The 22,323-nt window shown below is 34.2% G+C and overlaps 2 protein-coding genes across 2 annotated transcripts; both read left to right on the forward strand.

Moving 5' to 3' along the window:
- Positions 1-750: 750 nt before the first annotated feature.
- Positions 751-2,280, forward strand: LOC122534663. Its single transcript, XM_043665517.1, has 5 exons — positions 751-899; positions 1,228-1,291; positions 1,396-1,487; positions 1,873-1,987; positions 2,071-2,280. Exons 1-5 carry the CDS (start codon positions 852-854, stop codon positions 2,178-2,180), a joined length of 429 nt encoding a protein of 142 aa, XP_043521452.1. The 5' UTR covers positions 751-851; the 3' UTR covers positions 2,181-2,280.
- Positions 2,281-2,981: 701 nt separating this feature from the next.
- LOC122534665 lies at positions 2,982-4,833 on the forward strand. Its single transcript, XM_043665519.1, has 5 exons — positions 2,982-3,136; positions 3,492-3,543; positions 3,850-3,926; positions 4,361-4,484; positions 4,605-4,833. The coding sequence occupies exons 1-5, from the start codon at positions 3,068-3,070 to the stop codon at positions 4,691-4,693; spliced, it is 411 nt and encodes a 136-aa protein (XP_043521454.1). The 5' UTR covers positions 2,982-3,067; the 3' UTR covers positions 4,694-4,833.
- The last annotated feature ends 17,490 nt before the right edge of the window (positions 4,834-22,323 follow it).

The following is a 22,323-nucleotide window of genomic DNA, read 5'->3' on the forward strand; positions in this document are numbered from 1 at the left end:
CGAGTATCGTGGGACTCATTCGCAAATTCAACGAAATTGATTGGATTGATCGGATCGAGTTATTAATTGCATTAGCTTCGACAAGTTACTTCGACAAGAGTAGGCAACGATTCGTTTACGAGAAGGAACGTGATGAATAATTTCGCGCAACAAAGTCTAGTTCTAAAGTCACGAGTCAAAGTCACGTTTGCTTTGTCTGTGATTCAGATTTTTCTGCCATCGATCTTCACCGTTGAATCAATATAAAGTATCAATATAAGTAAAATTAATAACAAAAACTCCAAAAATATCATACTTGACAATTTCATCAAAGCAATTATTTAAAGAAACCTACTGGCAGTAATATTTCTGGGAAAAGACAGAAAATGAAAAGAAAGGACGCAAAGATGATCGAATTATCATTACTCTGTCTGGCCAGGGAACTATATATCAAATGTTGATAACCTAATCTAAATGTTCTAATCACATTTTACTATATATATTATATTATATTATTATACTATATACATGTGTATAATAATTATCGTTGATAAAAAAACTCTTCAATTTTTCAAACAATTACACGCCAACTTTTCAAAGAAACATGAAACTCGTCGGTTCCTCAACGTCTTAGCAACTTGTCTAATAATATCGATTTTAAGAATCCAATCATGAATAATTTACTCTGTTGCAATCATGTAATTTTTATTACATAAATGCGTCATCTCCCCAACGATTAGATTTTAATTTCCAGTAGACACGCTAGACATAAATAGAAGTACGAAACGTTGTCCAGCTAGTTGAGGAAGGAAGCTGCGTTTCAAACGTCGATTTTAATCTTTCTCCGTCTCGTCGAAGAGAACACCGAAAGCATGAGGATCGCCGTCATATTTCTCTGCACGTTATACTTCGCTTGCACGGTATGTCTTTGTCTGACTTTATTTAAAGTTTCCGTGACTGAATATCTCCACTGTCTTTCCTATTTCGATTTCCATGATATCACTTTTTCTTCTTTTGTCTTCTTTTGTTGAAACATTGACTCAATTGCATTTTATACGATTGACTGCGATATATGACTCTGTAGAGTAGAGTAAATCTTAAAAAAAAAAAAAAAAAAAAAGAAATAGGAACGTCTGTAACTTTATACGAGAATCTGTAAAATTCGTGAACTTTAGTAACATTTAGAATAAACTGCATTTTGTAACCTTTGAAGAATTCATTTTTCTTCGTTTATTATGTGGTGTACAGCTGAGTCGTGCCGATAAATTTGGCGATATAATCACGTGTATCCAAGAAATGGACCTGAAGCTTGGTAAGTGAGAACTCGTAGATGTCTAAATTAATTTTATCCAGATGCATGAGAGCATCGCCAGACAAATAACGGCAAAAATTGATAAATAATAATTGTATCGTTAGAGAATGTCTTATCTTTGATGAATGACGAGACTGCCGAAGGAAAGCAGCAATATGGATGTCTTCTAGCATGTGTCCTACAGAAAAAGGACGCGGTACGTTACTCACAGTATCTGCTTTCGATGTTCTCAAACAATCTGACTTCAACCAAAAAAATTATTAATATCAGTTGATTATTAATAACGTTGCGACACAAAAGCTTCTGACCAGATAAAGTTCTTCTACTTTGTCTTTTGAAAACGGTTGGAAAATGATTGGTCGAAATTTGAAAAGAACGAATGGTTAAAATTTAGAATTTAGTTATTAATCAAACATTCAGAAGATAAAATATAGGATAGTATTTAATTAAAATTTGAAATAATTATTGGTTGAAGGAATACTTAAAATTATTAATCGAAGCTTCAGAGGAGCTTTAAATATAGAATGATTATTACACAGTACTAAAAGTAAAATGAATAATACGTGTCGTATTTACTTTAGATGGTTGGTAACACGTTCAAAATATCAGTGATCGAAAATTATATCGCTAAATTTTTCGATAATGATGATGAGAAAGAAACTATGCTTCAACATATAAACCACTGCATCTCTCAAGGTGAGAATTATATTATACAAACTATAATAATACATTCCTAATTATTTTCTCTTCTATATTTTTTTCTTTCTTTTTTTTTTTAGCTGAAAATGATGACGAATGCGTAGCTGCCCGCCAGTTCATTGACTGCAGCAAAGAGCATCTGGATCACATGGATCTTAGAAAAGTATTAGAAAAAGTGACTATAGCTTAACGCTCTTTCAATTCGTCCACAAACGTTGGAAACATTCTCGATTTTGTCAACAAGTTGAATTAATTGTACAAGTTTGTCAATAAAGTAAGAAGCATTCGAATGGTTTTCTGACTTGAAAAGAATCACTCTTAACAAAATCGATTTTATAAAACTTCTTATCTAAAGTTCTTACGACGAAACAAAAAGATTCTTGTGCAAAGATTCTCATTCCTATACAAAATAGCGACAGATAATGTAATTAATTGAGGAAATATGATTTACTTTAATGGATTAAATGAGGTTGTCGAAATAATTATTTCAGATAAACATTTTCATAAAACAAATTCGAGTAATTGCAAACATGATCGATCAAAGCTTATTGATCCTTTGAACAGCGTGAATCGTTGCAATCTGAAGCATCCTAATGATACCTTAATATCCTATTAAAATATAAATCGGAAATAATAAAAAATAAAATGTATGATATAAGAAATATCTAAAATATATTCATCAATTGTCTCAGAAAAACGAATAAAAATAGGAAAAATTTATAATACAATAAACAAGCACGGGCTTTCGTTTATACATTACAAAAGAAATTATTAAGAATCACAAAAAATGCATCATTATCGAATCTCAATGAGATCCCTATGAAAAATTACTATGATTAATCACTTTCATCACTCTGTTCTGAAAAATTATTCTAGGATGCATATTCCAAGTGTAAATCACAATATTTTCGAAAAACAAAATTACATAAGTCCATTATCAACGGATCTAATCTCCTTGTCCACTGATTCAGTATAAATAGCAGCTTGAAACGATGAGTAACCAGTCGGGGAAGTTGCTCGCTTTTTGAGGTTTCTCTTGTATATATTCGTATTTCTGCGAACACTTTGGACAACAGTATGCCAAAAAGCGCAAGCACAAAGACCGTTTTCGCTTTTTTCTGCATGTTACACTTTGTTTGTTGCGAAGTATGTTTTTTAATCGATTACAAATTTTTGTGACTAAATACCTTTTTCTTCTTCGATAAATCAAGATCAAAGATGTGAAAAGCATAATAAAAGCAAACTAGGTGTGACGTTAAATCGGAAAAGATCTTAAGGATAAAGAAAATTAGTTTTTAGACAGTTATTGTAAAAACCGCGTAGATTGATTATTTATTAAACGATAAATAATAATATGAAAATAATATAAAATATTGATCGAAGATTTATGGAACACTATAAAATAGTTCATTAAGATTTATAGAGAAACTAAATTCTATGGAATTCATCATTTTTCTTAACTGCATTAAAGAAATTAGCATTTTCAATTTATAATTGTTAGGTTAGTGCGCAGATGTTATCCTCCTGCTTACAAGAATTGGATCTTAATCCTAGTAAGTATAAATATTCATTAATAGTGAATGCAAATACTTATTTCTCCGTTTTGAATTTTTGAAGTTTGATAAATGCGTGACGACGTATTTAATATATTTAATAATCGTCATTTATAAAAGCTCATGATTTTATCAATAAATAGAAATCAACGAACTGACTATCTTTTATATTTTTCTTGCTATAAAGGTACAAATATAATCTAAATATAAGTTTTATAAAGAAAAAAATTAATAAAGACGATTATTAAACCGAACGATTATGAAACTATTACGAAGTAAATAATAATTAAAACGTTACTTTATTAGCTGATTTCCCAAGTTTTATTAACGACAACATGAAACGCGGATGCCTAGATGCTTGCATAATGCAGAAGATGGGTCTGGTACGTACAGTCTTATTCTACTTAATAAAGTCAAGCCTGGAGAATTTGTGGAGCGAGTGAAATTTAATACATACTCAAACAATAAACAGAAAATTAATATGCGATTGGAAACAATAACTGATGCATAATATTAATTTATATAATATCGATCTTTACTACTACTACTTTATTACTTTACCACTTTTATCAAACATTTATTGTTCTGTTTTATCGCGATCGTACGAAAATAAAACAGAACGAACAATTGTATTTTAAAAATTGTGTAAAATAATTTCGCAAAAGACGTAATAATGAAATTTGAGTTTCGAAGAACTACGTTCCAGAGAATTAAAATGAACTTTTGATTTCCTCCAGGATGTTTTACTTCGATATCGTTCGATCTATCTGATACATTTTATTTATTAACAATGTTCAAAATGCTGCATGTATTTTAGATGAACGACAATGTTATTAACATGGAGAAAATCGACGAGTACATCGACGAGTACATCAAGGTGTTCCTTGGCGCCGATAAGAAGGACATCATACGTCAAAATATGCATCAATGTGTCGAAAATGGTACAGATCATAATAGAACGTCAGAATAATATATCATCTGTCACACTTTTCTATCTTCTTTATTATTATCCATTATTTATTTTATTTAAGATCGTGTCTCTTCTATTCTCTTTTCTTTAGTTGCGAACGACGATAAATGCATGGTTGCCGAAAACTTTGTCGAGTGTGGTCTACGGCAATTGGAATTTACCATTCAAAAACTCATATAAAAGATCAAAAACTTATATAAATGGTCAAGATTCTCTATCAAATACAACAAATGTTGGAAACTCCGCGGTATGTGAAATTAACTAATTCAGTGTTATACAAATCGTAAACATAAGAAATTAATAAAGCATAAAGTAAAAACGACGATCATCTGCTTTTATTTTCGTTGAAATTATTAATAACTTGATCAAAATTCTCGCGAATAAAACGAAAGAATTTTTATCGAGAAATCGTCTTATTTGCAAAAGAATAGTAGATGCAGTAGTTAATTAAATTTCATACAGATGGTAAAATTTTTCATTTGAGCAAAAATTTAGAAAAAAAGTGTGAATATTATGTCATTAGCAAAATAATATTCATTAATGTCTAATCATGACCTACACATAATAAAATATTTATAGCACAAAATCGCATAGGATGTAATTATATAATATGATAAAATGCAGAAACTAACCAAAATATAAATATTTTCATACAATTCTAATAATAATAATCCATACAGTAAAACACCAAAATAATTTTTGTTATTCTTTATACAAGTTAATAAATTAAATCACAAGAAAATTTAATGTGCAGTGAAGTGAAGATTAAACCATAATAATTATTTACCGGAAAATTATTTAGACAAATTAACTTTACTTTTTCTTTTTCTTAATTTCATTCGTTTCTTTCTTGCAAATTTTTCGCTTTACACTGGGTTTCTTGAAAGCTGAAAATTATTATATCGACACAAACAAATGTCAAGTTACCGATCTTTCAATTGTTTCACGTTTAATCAGCTCAATTATTTTCATTAGTTCATCGCGCGTTATTTCACGTACAGATACGTGATCACTTGCGATCAGATACACAAACGCCTTCTTTTTCCTCTTGAATCATTTTTTTCTTATTTTTGAAATACTACTTCATTTATTTATCTCATTCTACGAAATACCAATTTTTGTACACGCGATATGAAATTGTACGTATAAAATTCGAACACTGAACTTTGATCTACTAATTTGTTGGTCCTTGATCGTGCAACAATTTCACAAAATGCAACAAACCGCAACGTCCGAAAAAAATCACTGTTGCTCACTGAGCTGAACCGGATACTATCCTTATCAGAGGGTAACGGTAATTTCAATTGGAAGTTGGGCTAATCAAAGAAGGTCCTCGGAGATGCGAAACGCAACGCCGGCTGCAAATGTTTGCGCGCATCGCCCGTAGCCAGCCGGAATACGCGATTCGACATAAATGAAATTACAAAGTCAAATGCAGATTGAGGGTGCAGGCGCGCGTGCGCCAGGATAAAGCCACTTAATGCAAACGACCGTCGTCAAAACGGCTAAACCTTTTGTTTAACACGCCCCGAATTAACTGCAACCAGCAATGACACTCGATCATTCGAATCGCCCACCCAATTTTAGCCCTACAGCCAGTTATTCGTCGCTATAGTTTACAACGTGAACACACGTTGAATAATATCCCCATTTACCGCCGAATAATCATACCTTCGCATCACCCTCCAAAATAATAGTTCAAATGATTATGGAAGAAGAAAATTGGAATTTAATTCTTTCGCGGTGAATTTTCATTTTTCTTTGACCTGGCGTAAAATATTCATAGAAGAAGAACGAACGTATAACTCCATTTACATAAACGTATTGTAGGATAAATAATTGGTGAATAATTTATTGCGGGAGTTCAAATTCAACTAAGTGGACTCGACCAGCAAGAATTTATTTAATTGGGCATCGTCTGGTTCAAATAAATGGCGAGTCTGCATAAAAAGTTATCTGATGTTGTAACGAAGTTGAAACGAAGAAAATCGGAGGAAGAAGTGAATTGAACAATCCGTCAGATACTCGTGGAGTTAAATATTTCGTTAAACAGTCACGTATTCTGACCCATTAAAATCAAGAAAATCGGAGGGAAAGGTACATGCAATGAATTGAACAATCTACGTCAAATATTCATAAAAGAAGTACAGTAGAATTTATATAAACTTGTTATAATATAATGGGAGTTTCAATTCAAATATCCAACTAGCAAAAATTCATTTAACTGGTCATTGACTGAAATTTGATTCGAATAAAGTCTACATAAACAGAGTTCCACTGTTAGTTCGACATTCTAGCAAATAAATCGGAAAAAAGAAAACATACTAATCGACTGAATAGATATTCGTGAGATATTCACAGGACATGTAGAAGGGGCGTTTCTTCCACTTCGATCAATCTTGCTTAAGACGCGATCCCTTTCGCCAAAATAAGCTGCAAAATCAGTTTATATCCCGTTGAGACATAGTATTTAGCCCTTAGCCCGCGTCGCACGAAGTGACGGATAACTCTGTTACTATAATTCAATCGACTTGTCTGGCTCTATAAAGGCTTCCAGCCATGGACACACGTGCGCCTGATACACTAGACTGAAGACTGAAGCGGAAAGATATCACGGCGCGAGAATACAGGTACCGCGAGATACAGACAGGCGCGCCAAAGCGCAGGGAATGTGTGTTGGAGAAGAATGCGAGTGGAAACGCAATAGGTTGCCTCATAATCGGGTTTACACTCGACGACGACGACGACGACGACGTACACGACCGCACGATGACTTCGTGGTGAACGTCGTTCGCCATTGTGCTTTTGTTCCGCTCGATCGTGATCGTTTACATTTGCGCTTCGACGTGATCGTTCGTCGGGGAACGAGGCAGTTTTCAATTGGCTCGCGAGACAGCGTACAAATTATTTAATCATTCTGAGAATAACTAGATCCGCGAACTAGCTGCTTGCTTCGACGAAAGAATTTAGAGTCGATATTGGTCTCTACGATCAATTTCGTCGACTCGTGTTCGAAGAGTACAGTTGTCAAAATTAAAAGATATTCGTGAGTTTAAGTTTGCTTCGAAATCACGCGACGAGGTAAAAGAAAGAGAATATGAAAATTCATTTGAAGAAACTATACACACAATAAATTGTTAATATGGCAGCGTGCGCTATAGTTGCAAGTCTTCTCTTATGAAATATTTATTTAGTTGCTCAGTAATCGTGTAATATGAATTCAAGAACAAGTTGAAATTTCTAATTCTTTTCTTTTTTTCTTTTAATGTTTAAGTTTCGTCAATAATATCACCGAATTTTAGTGATAAAATTATTGATTGCTTAATTCTTGCTACAGATATATTTGTAACAAGAGAATATATTTGTAACAGATATATTTGTAATAAGATGCGAATTTTAAGAAATAGTATGTATTTGAAAGGTAAATTGTTTTTCCAATTCATGAAGTTAATCAATATGGCTTTTTGAACGGATCATATATCGTATGTATAACGATACCACGATGAGCTAAGTGATCCTTAAGTGTTTTAACTGTTGGAAACACGAGCTCGAGATATAACTCTTGATGATCCTCGAATTGCTTTGAATGTCAATGACACGATCTTGATAGTCCTTCGTAACCTTTCAATACCTTGACAATTAGTTGCACGACCTCGACGAAACCTCTGTAATCTCAAAATAATCTTGACGATCTTCAAATAATCTTTAAAAGCAACTGAATTCCTTTTGTAATAAATTTAGTATAGAGTATGACTGAAATAATCAGCTAAATTGAAAATAATCTAAACTAAACAGTACGTGTAATACGTTACGAGAAAGCATGGTGCACTGGAACAATATGTTCCAATATAATTTACAATAATTTTCTGACACTGTTAAAACTTGTAGAAGATTTAAAAAAATTTATATTTTCCAAAAAATTGATCAGGAATAAATAATTATCACTAATTATACAAGTCTTTCTCTTTCAGTGTACCCTATACTATTATTTATCACATATTATTTCAGAAAGACCGAAAATTAAGTAATGAAACAAATCCAAGAGTCTAAAAAAAGGAAAGAAATGTCGAATTAAGTCCCGAAAGTATCCTTTCGTTAAATTACATTTCCAGTCTATTTCATCAGTAGTCTCATAACATATTTTTCTTATCATCTACAAACATCATGAAATCAATCCAAAAAATCTCGAGACCAAGCCAAAATATAACCCCTATGAAAACACAGTATTACGGTATTACAACATAGTGAAAGGGTAGTCCAATAACAGAACGAAACTACAACGAGGGGGGGGGGGGGGCGTTATCGTTCGCGATATTATTTATCTCTGGCCGACGCGACGACTCTCGTCGTTATTGCACGAATTGCTCCGATACCACGCGGCCAATCGAACGTTTCCGGAAATGCGGTTAATATAACTGGACGGTGCATGTCCCCGGTCGAAATAGCGCCAGATGATAACCGCGTCCGGCCAGAGGGAGCCTGGAATTCCAGCATCCTACGATGAAATTAGCATCGCTGGAATTCCTAGGCCTGCGGAAGTTATGGGATCGAAGAACCGGGCAAGGCCTATTTCCATCAAGGCGTCGGCTGCGAATTATCCTCGAATTATCTGACCAGACCACGCCGTTTTATCTCTATTATCGGTACGTCGAACGTCCTTTGTTTCGTCGTTCTTAATATCGCAATATATATTCGACAATGTAGACTGCTGCAGTGCTGTTGTATATGAATTATGTATGAGTTACGCACAGGGCCAGGTTGATCGATTTTTATCCTCATTTTGTTATCGTGAATTTATTAACGAAATCAATCGATATGAAACATGATTTTGTAGATGTGTAGATTATTTCCAGACATTCTCAGATTACGAGGAGAATTTAATAGAACAAAATCACAACGCCCAAAGATATTAAAATGTTAGAGAAATGAAGATTCCTTGCAAGGAAATCTCTTACCATACCTATATTCTATCACCGACCGATTCACTCCAAAACGTACGTTTCTCCAAAACATCCCAATCAAAGGAAACAGAAACGAGTATCGAACTGATCGCGATAAACCATAATAAACGATCCGATAGATTCCCAACTCTAATCGCGAGGGTTTCGTAGCTGCCCACAGCGAAATATCTCGTATTTCGCCCCCACGGAACCGTCCTTTCCGTTAGCTGTGGGCGCGTTCGAAGACCCTGATGCGCTAACACGCGTGCCACTGAAGGGCCACCGATGTTCCACGTATGTATTATAACGTAGGTATGTGCAAGTTGGTTCGTGGCTCTATGCAACGGGTACACGGCTGGTAAAATGCACTCACGAGTGCACGTTCACCGTGATATATAGAACGAGATGCACCGTCGTGGTATTTCATCGGGGCGCACACCCTATACGTTATGCATATATTGCCGACGGTACGTGTGTACACGACGCTGCCGTGCATACGCGGGCATGATGTACAGGGTGTACCAGGTGTCGCTCTGCATTATTTACCGCGAGAGTGAACTACGACGGAGGCGTTGGCGCGCGGTAATGAACTGGAAAGTAAGAACCGATCGTGATTATCTGTGTAATCGTTCGTTTTGCTCTGATAAAACGTGCCGCGCTTTCGTATTTATTTATGGACCGAGATACTTAAGACGCGGTGTAATGGCGTTTATGCGAGGCTATCATTAATTTGAATGAAATTCTCGGCGATGCTGGATTTATTGATCTCACTTTTTAGGCCCCATTGCCTATCGCGCATAAAATTACAATTTGACATCAGAAATAAATAACAACTATTTTTCTAACATAATTATTAATATTGTATCGTATGAATTAGCATTTATTGTTATTGTTACTTGGCTATCGCCACGATATACGGATGCTAATTTATACTTAGCTTTTGTTTCCACCTTCCATTTTATGAAACATTTAATTTATTTAGAGAATATCTAATTAATTTTAGAGGAAGACTGACTGTATTTGTTAATCAGTTATTCAGATAAGGAGCTAAAGATAGAGATACCGCATCCCAACAGGGTATCAATCAAAAATTATTACTACTCGTTAAGAATCAAGCAATGACACATTGAATAAATTGGTCTAATAAATCTAGTATATTGAAATAACAAAATCGAAAAGTGACAGAAATAATGATGAGAAAACTATCGGGCGAATCTTTAGAGTTCTCTTTCACAGTCACAACATTAGAAAAAAAAAAGAGGATTCGACGAAGCACGTCGATTAAAAGAAATTAAAAATGAAATGTTGCATTAACGCGACGCTAGGCCTTAATAGGTTGAGATTTCATTTTGTTTGCACAAATAGAAGCTTAATCCTTCTGTAGCAATGAACGAGATAGCTCGTGGTGTAATGGCATTTTATGTGAAGCTATCTCGTGCGTCGTTTTATTAAAATGCATCCATTAATTTGATCGTGACTTTCATTAGTAGCCTCGCTGTGAAACTAAATTGGCCAATTCCACCTTCTGTCAATTTTTCAATTTTACTGCTAAATGCATAAATAGCGTTTAAGATTGTCATTCTGTTTGCTGGAACAGAAGCTGAACCCTTTCGTATCGGCGAACGAGATATTTCACGATGCAGTGATGCGAAACTATTTCATTAAAACGCGTTCATTAGTTTCGTTATGTATTTCATTAATATGTACTAGACCTACCGGTAACTAATGTATACAAGGTGAACAGAGAAAAAAGTGTGTGATACAATGAAAGAGAGAACTGTATAACATGAGAACGCTAAATTTCACTCGTATGTTTTACGAAAAATCATTGAAAATTACTACAAATGTATATATTAAATTTCTATGAAAAACTACCAATTAATTGGTAATTACATCGATTGATCGTCACATGCATAATAGTGGTCAACATTCTATTTAATTTACTCCAATAAAAAACTTTTTCCTATCTAGATATCAGACATTTTACAAAAATTCGTAACAGAACAAAATATCCCGCGATTATTTTCATTGGAATCGAGCTTTTCCCTTTTCAATTTATGGAGTCGATGAATTTCGCTTCCAAGCAATTTAAATTACTTCACGGAAGCAGTCTACGCACACGAGGAAGCTGTAAATATTTTTCTTTGGTGTATAAAAGGGATACTTTCGCTTGCAAATGTCCTGCCTCGCGATACTAATCGCGACTTACGGATTACAGTTTTAATCCAACGCCCAGAATCCAGTCTTTCTCAAGCAGCGTAATTTTCATTTCTTCGGGAGTGGAAATTACGCTGAGTGAACAAGGAAGAGGATGTGCAAAGTCGTCGGGAAATAATAGATCGCCATAAACTGTTCGCTCGGCGCGTGCACAAACGAAACGCGGCTAAAACGAAAAACAGAGAGACGCGGAGACGACCCTGAGGCTGGACCGAATTCCCGGAGTGAAAACGCCGGCTAATAAACCTAACCGCCATAAAGACGGCGCAGTAACCAACGTAGCCGTGGGCTCGTTGTGAAAACTCGGCCGGGTGCGCGGCGCCGTGAAATTTTCGCCATAATAATTTGGCCGCGCGACGATTACGGGCGGTCGTAAAATTTCGAAACGGCGCAACAACGAAATTTCGTCGTCGACGACGCGGCGCGTCGACTTTTTGGACTCGACCCCGACCATCGTGGACAATTTTCCGACATTGAGAGAGAATGAAAGGGAGAGTGGAAACTCGCAGCCAATTCTGACACCAGCAACCACATGAAAACAAGAGAAAGCTATGGAGGAATTATTTTTTTTCAGATGTTTTTGAACGAGAAATTAGTTGTGACATTCTAATTTTATAAATCTAATATTAGATATAAAAAGATGTTACGCAGAATTTAATATCATAAATACTGAATGAATTATCAAATCTGATTTTACAAATGCTACGGTGAAATTTTTAATTTTCAAAATTTTTAACTTTTGTGGGAAATTTGAAAGTTGAATGATATACGTAGAATGGCCAGAATGCATTGAAATATATAAAATATTCAAACTACTATGATATTTAACTGTCTAAAACTTCATTTATTTACTATTTAAAGAGAAACAGATTGATTAATTATGGTCATTATTAAATAATTCATTTGGTATTTTTGTAATATAATGAAACATGACAGTGAAGCAGTAAGTATAGTTACATGATGTTATTACAGACTGTTAACAAATGGAAACTGCAATATAATAAATATAACGAACATGAATGATAAAGAAGATATAAAGACGTGCAAACTGTATTCACAAAAATATACAGTTTAAAAATATCCACGAATATCTACAGTCTGTTCATTATCTAAAATTCTCGAAGAAATTTTTAATTTTTTTTCACATAGATCTAGTAAGTTATAACTGTTCCTGTTGACAACGCGTTGCGTTCTACATTGCTTTTCCTTCACATTTTTACAGTTCATGAATAGTTACACAACACAGTAACAGGAATTCACACTCGTAAATTTTGTCTCAACGGAAATGATTAGATATGCAGAGCCTTTTTAATTCACTTTTCATGAAGGAAAGTAGCATGTTCCAGTTTATATAACATTCTAGTAAAAGTATTAGATCTGAGATTTAATAGGTATTTATTAGGAAGTTTTTCATTTCTTTCTTAATTAAATTTAATAATTCGCAACGTGACTGGAAAACAAATGCAATAAATCTTTACATTTTTTTCAGTTTCATTTTTTTTTTACAAAAACAAAACTTTAACCAAAGAAACGGAATTTAAAGAGGAATTCACTCGCAAATTTTTATAACAAAGGTTGTAATATGCTTTAGATATTTTAAATATTCTTTTTCCACATTCTATACATTCCATGTTCTTATTCACAAAGTATTTGGTTAAATTGAAAAAATATTATTATATATTAAAATATACAATATAATATTTTAAAAATATTATTATAGCGATGAAATTCAGCCAAATATATAAATATTAAATTTGGTGCAAAAAATTGCTCCTGAACCGAAAAACCGGAATTGATTAATTAATAAAGTTTCGTGCTTCAGCTTATATAAACGTATACCCGTCATCTTTTAATTTTAGCTGCACAGTTAACAGGTTAACAAGGCGACATTGCACACACTATCTGGAACGTTCAATTTCATTCTCCTTTTCCACTGAAACGATGTCACAATCATTTATTCGCGTTTTTTACCAAAGTTTTTCAACGGGGAAAAGTTTCATAGTTGCAAGACTTGAAGGTTTTTAAAGACTAAACTAGTCAAAGAAACTCGTTATCAAAAAATAAAAGAAATCATCGAAAGAAATTGTATGTAACTACATTTAATTCAATAAATGTAACTCTACAAATTTTTTTCTTAAATTCTCTCCGATAATGATTAATTCAATTAAAAAAGAAAAAAAGAATGGAACTATTGTTGGGTATAAAACAAACTTGAGAATTGCCTGCAATTGAGCAGAGAATGGACAGTTCAAACGAAACGAACAGAAACAAGAATTAAAACACATGCTTTTGCGTATATCACTCCCAGTGGTTGAGCCGACTTTAAAAGAAGTCCGCAAAACAGCGAATCATAAAGTTCGTAATGGCCTGTCAGATCGTGAATGCCCTTTAAACTCCGTTTTACTTGCAGTTGAATTGCGAATAACACTTTAATAGTTTGCTACCGCGTCTGTAATCGACCGAAAGTTATTAAATACATATTGTTCCTTTTTACAACTTTGCAAATTCAATTAAAACGACCGCTGAATGTTTCATTTAACTTCAAACTGCTCCCGAAGAATTATTCAATGTTACTCAGTGTGAAATTTAAGAATAAAAGAGATCCCGACTTTTGTTTAAATATTTTTAAAAGGCGCTCGATCTTTTCTAATATTTCAGAATATATAATATATACATTTTGATCTATCGAAATTTTAACAATTAAATTTTAACAATTATTGACAAATTTACATTTTGCTCATTCTTCACGTACACATGATTTAATTTTTATTTTCGATTCTTTGACGATGCTAGATGAAATAAACGATCAACGTGAATTCAAATTTTTGAGTGGTGATACACTTTATATTTATATTTTTCTATTCTACGTATAATTAACCCGGGATGTACCTGCGCTAGACCCCCAGGTGGGTAATCCCAGGTTAAGGGCCAAATGTTCAGAGAATTCTCATATGAAAATGGAAAAATGCAATCGTTGTTGAGTTTCTTTTGTATCATCTCAATTGGTAAGGAAAAATATTTTAATATGAAAATCTTCTAATAGCAACTGACTTGTAATAATTTACAGAAAGAATGTTACAGTTATAGTTTGACGCAATAATTTACACAATTCGATCAACTTCGCATTACCAAAATTACTTTTTTATTTAATTTTTGATAATCATATTTTTACCTCGTAATCCTTTTACTTAGCAATTGTTTATTTCTAAAAAAAACTTATCTACATCTTTGAAGCTAACAGGTCACTTTCACTTATGTCTTATTAAAATTCTCCTGGTCACAAAGTGACATTAAATCCAGAAAATCAATGAAAATTTATTGCTTGTCGCGCATTCGTCGCTGACGATTTCTACAGTTTCCGATCTCTCGTCTGTTCAGGCACGGGAACACGCACAGTTTCGGGAAGTTACGACGAATCAACCCTACGCACGGAGGTCTATGCCCTGTCTGTGTCTCTCTGAATCGATTTTAGGCGCGTGGACCACCATAGGCGTATACACCCCATGCAGAAAGCGACTGGAGACGAGAGACACGCCGTCTGCACTCAGCCGCGAACCGTGTAAATTCTTTCGAAACGACGAACGACCAGCCTCGATTCACCTGCATCTCGATAATGGGCCGACGAATCGAGCGGAAAAATGCGCGATCTCGCGGGCAACTACTCGATCGTTGCCTCGAGAAACCAGCAACTCGAGCGAAACTGCCAAGTTAGATAGCTGAAAATTGGAAAGAAGAAGAGAGAAAAAAGTGGAAACGACATTTCATGCGTAAATCGACCGAGAAAACTGGGTATGAGAGATGAAAATGTATGAAAATATAAAGAGAGGAATGATTGTAGACTGAAGAGTATAGGAGAGAACCGTGATACTATGGTAAATGTATGGTAAATTCGAATCTGGGTATGAAATAAAAAGGAATGAGTGATTCGATCTATTTGGTATTTGTAATTTACTATTAGAATTCACAGATGTATCAGAAAGCATATTCGTGACAGTGTACCGACTACCAGTGGGGAAAAAGTGAACTTTCCGACAACAATAGCGTAATTGTGCCGGCGAATATGTTATCAACAGCTACACACGTTACGCGACTGATAAGAGAGATAGTTGGTGGTGGATGTCAACGAACCAGGTAGGTGGGATAAGATTTATCTTATCCAGATGTATGCCTACTGGTGTTGATCTCCTCCATTCGACTATTTGAACCCTCTGTAGATTTCTCATGTCAAGTTAAGTAATACTTTATATGCGTTACCAAGCACCAACGAGTTAACTGTACTTTGAGAACAAGATGCTAAAATATTCCAAATTGCGAAAAATGTAATTTATGGTAGAACAAAATGCTTGAACTTAAATTCATAGTTGGAAAATTAGATTTAAATTCGAATTTAAATTTATTCATAAAAATACTTGATCCATATAATACATCTCCTCAATAACTATTACTCGATACATTCTATATGTAAAAAGAAAAGGAACAATCATACATTTTTTTCATGATCGAGAAACTCGAGAAAATACGAGGAAACAATCCCCTATTCCTCCACGCTCGTACATTAAAATTATTACCAATTTTTCCCATTCGCCCCGTTCCTCGACGCAGTTCATATTTATTTTCATTCTTCGCCGTTTAATGCTGGTACACATCAATGAAAAATAAAAGTTAATCCCCTAGACATACGTGAGTTAAAAAATTTTAAATGTGTCTGTTAAGCGTTAGGATTTTCAAACGATTAAAATATATCTTTTTAGATATAGTAGATTTACAGTATGAAAGTTTATATCAATTTTATGAAATGATAGCTGACACATCGTCGGATGAAAAACGTAGATAGGTAGATACATCAACCGAGCGTATATTTTCGCGAGTATAGTTTTGAGACTCGCGCTAACGAAGAACAGCATACGCGAGTGGAGGTTGAAACACCTAATGACTGCGTATCGTGAAAGAATGACGCACAGTAATAAAAGTAAGTGGTCGTATAGCCGGAGGTTTCGAAGGATCGAGCCGTTCTTCGCGAAAGTGCGATAGTTGCGATAGAAGCACCCTAAACAGGCACTCTATAGCACCCCAGAGTACTCAGCTCGCTACTAACACTTTCCATGACGGTACTTGAATTTTTCCTGAATTTCTTACGGCCGAATTTTTGAATATTTTACGCGTCGATTTTCTAGGGGTGAATATTTGAAGTTTTGAAATTCGTATGTTTAAACGTGGTGTGGACATCATACATTTAAAAAAACTCGAATCATCAACGGAAAGTTAATCAGAATATTGACTAGTGATTCAATTAATTAGAACGGCTAGTAAAAGGACAATTTAATTAACGAAACCTAAATACACAGCTCGTTTAAACAAATTTCATTGAATCCTTATTCGTCGATCATTTCTCTAATTTCTCCTTTTATGTCGAATTGATACAATGGTGAAAAATTAATATATGTATAACGTAATGTATGAATAATTAAATTTGCAAATCCTATTCTCAAAGTATTCGTTGTATCACTAACTCAGAGTATTTTCAGAATATTAAAACATTTTTTTTTTTAAATTGATGCAGGAAACGGATGAGGATAAAAGCTTGTTTCTGAGACTAAAAACAATTTTGTATAAAATTAATATTATAAACTACATATAAACTAATCATATATATAATTATTTATAAAACTAATGTATTATATATAACACATCATATAATTATATATTTTATGAAAATAATCAAAAAAAAACAGAACCTAGATAGAATTATTTTATTTATACGGGGTATTCTACTTCTACTACTAACGTTTCATGTATTTTCCTATACTACTTGCATTGTGTGCGTTTCCACATTTCCAAATATTAATTTATACATATCGTACATTATTTGCAACATCCTAAGTTTACTCGTAATGTTACACGAACTATCCAACTATCGGAATAAACCTGGTAGCTGTGCCAGTCTACCTACGTTCTCCTGCACAGAACGCAAAAGCCAAGGGACGTTCGATCGTTGAAACGCGCCAAATGCGTGAAACTCGCGTAGGTTTTCTAACATTTTTGCACCACCCACGCGCAGAAACGAGTTCCCGCGGTGTACGAACACCAGGCCATTCACTTTTACGATGTTAGAACCGGAGATTATCGACATTGTTAATTATATTGATGTCTGTTTCGCAATTTTCTACTAGGTGGAACCGCTGTCCGGCTTTCAAGGTCATACTCCACTGTTTCCTCTTTTTCTGAATAGAATTATGTACATCGCGTTACATACATGTTATAAGAAACGACACAAAATATATGACACATTCGATTATATATATATATATATATTTCATTAGGTATCATATTATAAATGTCTCAATCGAAATGATAATTATGTATTATTCTATTTTATTACACATCGCATATACAATATACGTATGCACGTTAAAATATGTCAAAGCATCATTTACCATTACAAAATCATTACAGGAAACATTTCCTGATACGTGTGTCTAAATGAATGTTTCCAAATGAGTTATTCCTAATGAAAGATATTACAGTTCAAGTGACAGATGCACGATACGCACGCCTTTAAAAGTCGCTAGCGATTTGTTGTTTCAGGATGAAAACGAAAATACGAAGGAAACAAGTTAATGGAACAAACTTGACTCACTTCCCGCTGGATCGCCTCCTTTACGAGATGGACTAGGTTAATTAACTCGTTTAAATGATCCACTAATTTAAGTCGCACGCAACACGTTTTCAAACCGTTTACTATCGAACTCTGTTTTTAAAATAGGTGACTAGCGCGGTCCCGTGATGTTTTGAATATTTCCCATCGTCATTCAAAATTATCAAAAATATGTCTCGATATAAGCAATATAAGGAGAAATAATACGGTATGATAAACAATAGTATAAATATTTTCAATTAATATGTAATAGAATGCGCATTAATAAACAGGCTTTTAAAACTTGTTTGATTGTTCATACTCTGTGTTGCAGTGAAACGAATACTAATGTCTCTTACGATACGATCGAAGATATCATTGTTGACTGTCACTATCATTGTTCCGCAAAAATTTTCGCGCAAACTATTTACTCATACTTCTTTCAAGTACAATTAGCTCATCTAACTACCATTCAATAACAATGCTATTGTAGAGATATATGGAGATTCTTATCATACGTACAAATCATTGGAGATAAATATAAAAAATATAAGTATAATATAAACATATATATAAAGATACATATAATCAATAAAGAAAAAATATAAGGAAACCAAACGGAGAGTAATGCGTGTAATAAACCGAGCACAATTGACAGAAGACTTTTACATGATGTAAAGAAAAAATTAAAAGGAAATAATAATGCGTGACAATAGGTGGGAGTAATAATAAATATCGAGCGCGTTCGTGCGCGTGTAGCATGGAAGACGCATTTTGCATGACGTATGACGTTCTCGTTTACGAATAAGCAACTACAAATACCATGTTCGTTTCGCGCACGTGTCAACGATCGCAATAAAATCACGAATAATTTAAATATCCGGCATTTCGCTGCAATTAAATAGAAGAAATTATCCCTCTTTGTTTCTTTGTACGATTAACAAATACTTGCCTCACACCGTTTTTCTAAATGCCATCTACTTTAAGCACCAAAGATCATATTTACAGGGATACGCTCCCGAATTAAGGAATACAATAACGAAAAATAACAATAGTGCACGTCACTTTGACGAAAGGTTGCCAAAAGAGACGTATACGGTTGTACGGCAACGTATTATAAAACATTCACACGAAAACTCGACGAACCGTAACACCTGTTGCATTGAAAAGCACAAACTGGAATGTATGACACGAATTTTATTGGAGTACACTCGATGATGCATTACGCACCATCTGGTAGTACGTTTTCGTACAACAGAAACGTTTGGTTATCGACATAATACTTTATGAGTAAATTAGAATTAACTAAAGCATCGACTAAAGCACAAACGAGGTACATGAATAGATATTGCCAGAGACGAGCTATATGAATATCTGATGCGACTAAAGATAACACAGACCAGACATGAAATAGAATTTCGTGTTCTATGCTCTGAAATACCGACAAAAAAAAAATCACTGGTTTTCAGCGCACTCTAGCGAAAACAACGGTGAGTATGGGAACTACATCAAGTAAAACGATCAAAGTTGATCAAGCTGTACATGCGTCAGACACGATTTTTGAAATCCATTACAGTGTTGTCAAATTTTCAATACCGAAATGAGAAGCTAGTAATCGAAATCCTTCTACTACACATGTAATCAGAAAGAACTCTATCCATATTTTACAGTATTAAGATGGTTTTTTCATATAGTAAATTAAAATTCTAAAGCTATTAACAAAATATTAGAAACCCTATCAACTCAAATAAATTTTATCAAACCTTCGATATAATATAAGAGAAATTAAAGAGAAGAAGGGAAAATCCTCTCATTTACAGATATAATCATTGTAGAAAAAATAATTAATCCTAGACTTCCTAAAATATTTTTGTACCAAAAATATACAAATTCGGATGAAATATTTTCGCTTACAAATTAGGTACTCAACTACATATTATTTTTTTCCTTAATTTAATGGATATGTACATCTATATAAATACCTAACCGAGATTGCGGTCAATCAGCCCGTACTACTTGCCACATAATTAATAATTATATTAGTTACGCTAAAAATTATATATTATTATAAATAAATAATTATATTAGTTATGCTGTATAATGCTAAATATGTTAAAGCACTTACATTCTTAATTTTCAAAGTACCATAAGATTCTCAGAGAATAAGGAAAATTAAAGACTGTAGAGAATCTGTAACAAAACATAAAACATTAGAATTTGTATTTAAAAGCAAAGCAAACTCTTAAGTTCGAAATAATGAAAGATTCTTACGTTCTTGGCTTTGAAGCCATCGTCGGATTTCCCCCAAAAGATACCAAAAAGTTGTTGCTGTGAAGCGTCTGCAACGAAACGTCAAATATTATATATTATTCTCAAATTTGGAAAATTGAGAAAACTGAAGTGCGAAATATAAAACCACTTACGATCTTGATCTCCTGGAGAGGCCTTATCCTCTTGAGCACTGATTCTAATATCAAAAACGAACATTGAAGAAGAAAATATACAAAAACGAAAAAAAAAAAAAAAATGGAAAAGAATAGGAAATTTTCAAAATCAAACGCGAAGAATGCATGTTTAAAACTTCCGAAAATAGGTACGCAACGCTATTAATCCATGCACTCATATTTAGAAATACGCAACACTAATTGCGACGCGTTCAGTGCAACCATGTTGGAGGTTGCTGATGAATGACCACCTTCGTACAGCTCTTGCAGCTGCATCAGGTGATCCAGGAGCAGAAACAGCCTTCCACGAATCTAGTGGAAGAACTTGGGCATTTCGTGAACGCAACGCTACTTCAAAAAACGCGATTATTCTTTATCGCAACACTAACAATTAGAGGAAAACTAATTGGAAATCGCAAAGGAACAACATCGCAAAACTAAGAGTAACAGTAATTGAAAATCGCGATGAATAACGTCGCAACACTAACTCAAATTCAAAGAAAATTATTAATATCAACAATACAAGAGCTACAGTACGAAAATAAAATACTCTGAATATACTTCCAACATTCTAAAATTAATTGAAAGCAATGATTCTATAATATAATTTAAAACAATAAAAAGCAAGATAAATTGACATAACACTAAGCCAGCTATGAAAATTATAAAACAAACAATCGCGATATCGTAATTCGCAACTCTAAATCAAACACGATTATCATTTCTTCGCAACTCTAATTTAAACCGTAATCAGTCTTTCGCAACACTAACAAGAAAAACCGCGATTTGCCCAAGACGATGATGAACGAAGACAAAAAAAAATACAACTACAAATACTAAAAGAGCATAGTGACAAAGTAGTAACAAGAATGATCTCCCATGCTTTGGAATCATTTAAATGATCCAGAAGATGAGAAGCCATTTGTTGTGACCCTCTTCGTGGCAGTTTGCCGGGTCTCTTCGGCTTGTAGCCTCTTCTTTTCTTCGAGCGCAATGCTCGCTGAAACTTAGATCTAGCTCGAGTCTTTCTAATCGCAAAATAAAAAATAACATATAAATCGCGAAAGCTGACCTCAATACACATGAACGACCATCGATCATAGAGATCGTTGTCCGTTCGCACGTGCGTGCTCGAGCAATACCTATATAAACGTTCGTTTCGGGACCTACTCGCGACCTATCCGCGACCGCGACCACGATACTAAATTCGAAAAATCGAAGAGTAAAACTAGAAGCAAGGAGCATGCTCCATTTGTACCAATTTCACTGTCGATTTTTCAAATTAGATTTCCTGAAACAGGTTGGACACGCGAAAAGGGGATACGCGACCAGAGACTGTGCCAACCTGCCCGGCCCTACCTACTTATAATTAAACACAGGCATACCAGAAAGTAAGCTACCTACCCTATATAGGGGCCCTATATTTAAAAAATGGCAAAACAGGCACACCAACACATTCATTCCACGGTTCTCACACATACCACTCAGGCGCAGAGACCTAAACTAGAGAGGACGTCCCGGGACGCCTCCGACACCCGAGCTTAACACACAACTTTCACACTCTAATTTACGTAC

Source organism: Frieseomelitta varia, unplaced genomic scaffold (assembly GCF_011392965.1).
Source record: "Frieseomelitta varia isolate USP_RPSP 00005682 unplaced genomic scaffold, Fvar_1.2 scaffold_622, whole genome shotgun sequence".
In the NCBI taxonomy this organism is placed as follows: Eukaryota; Metazoa; Arthropoda; class Insecta; order Hymenoptera; family Apidae; genus Frieseomelitta; species Frieseomelitta varia.

Excerpts from the sequence above, each read along its gene's own strand:
- LOC122534663 (XM_043665517.1), top strand. The coding sequence starts at position 852 with ATGAGGATCGCCGTCATATTTCTCTGCACGTTATACTTCGCTTGCACG. Across the intron at positions 1,292-1,395 it reads AGAAATGGACCTGAAGCTTG|AGAATGTCTTATCTTTGATG; the intron begins GTAAGTGAGAAC and ends TTGTATCGTTAG. Across the intron at positions 1,988-2,070 it reads AAACCACTGCATCTCTCAAG|CTGAAAATGATGACGAATGC; the intron begins GTGAGAATTATA and ends TTTTTTTTTTAG.
- LOC122534665 (XM_043665519.1), top strand. The coding sequence starts at position 3,068 with ATGCCAAAAAGCGCAAGCACAAAGACCGTTTTCGCTTTTTTCTGCATG. Across the intron at positions 3,544-3,849 it reads AGAATTGGATCTTAATCCTA|CTGATTTCCCAAGTTTTATT; the intron begins GTAAGTATAAAT and ends TTACTTTATTAG. Across the intron at positions 3,927-4,360 it reads TAATGCAGAAGATGGGTCTG|ATGAACGACAATGTTATTAA; the intron begins GTACGTACAGTC and ends CATGTATTTTAG.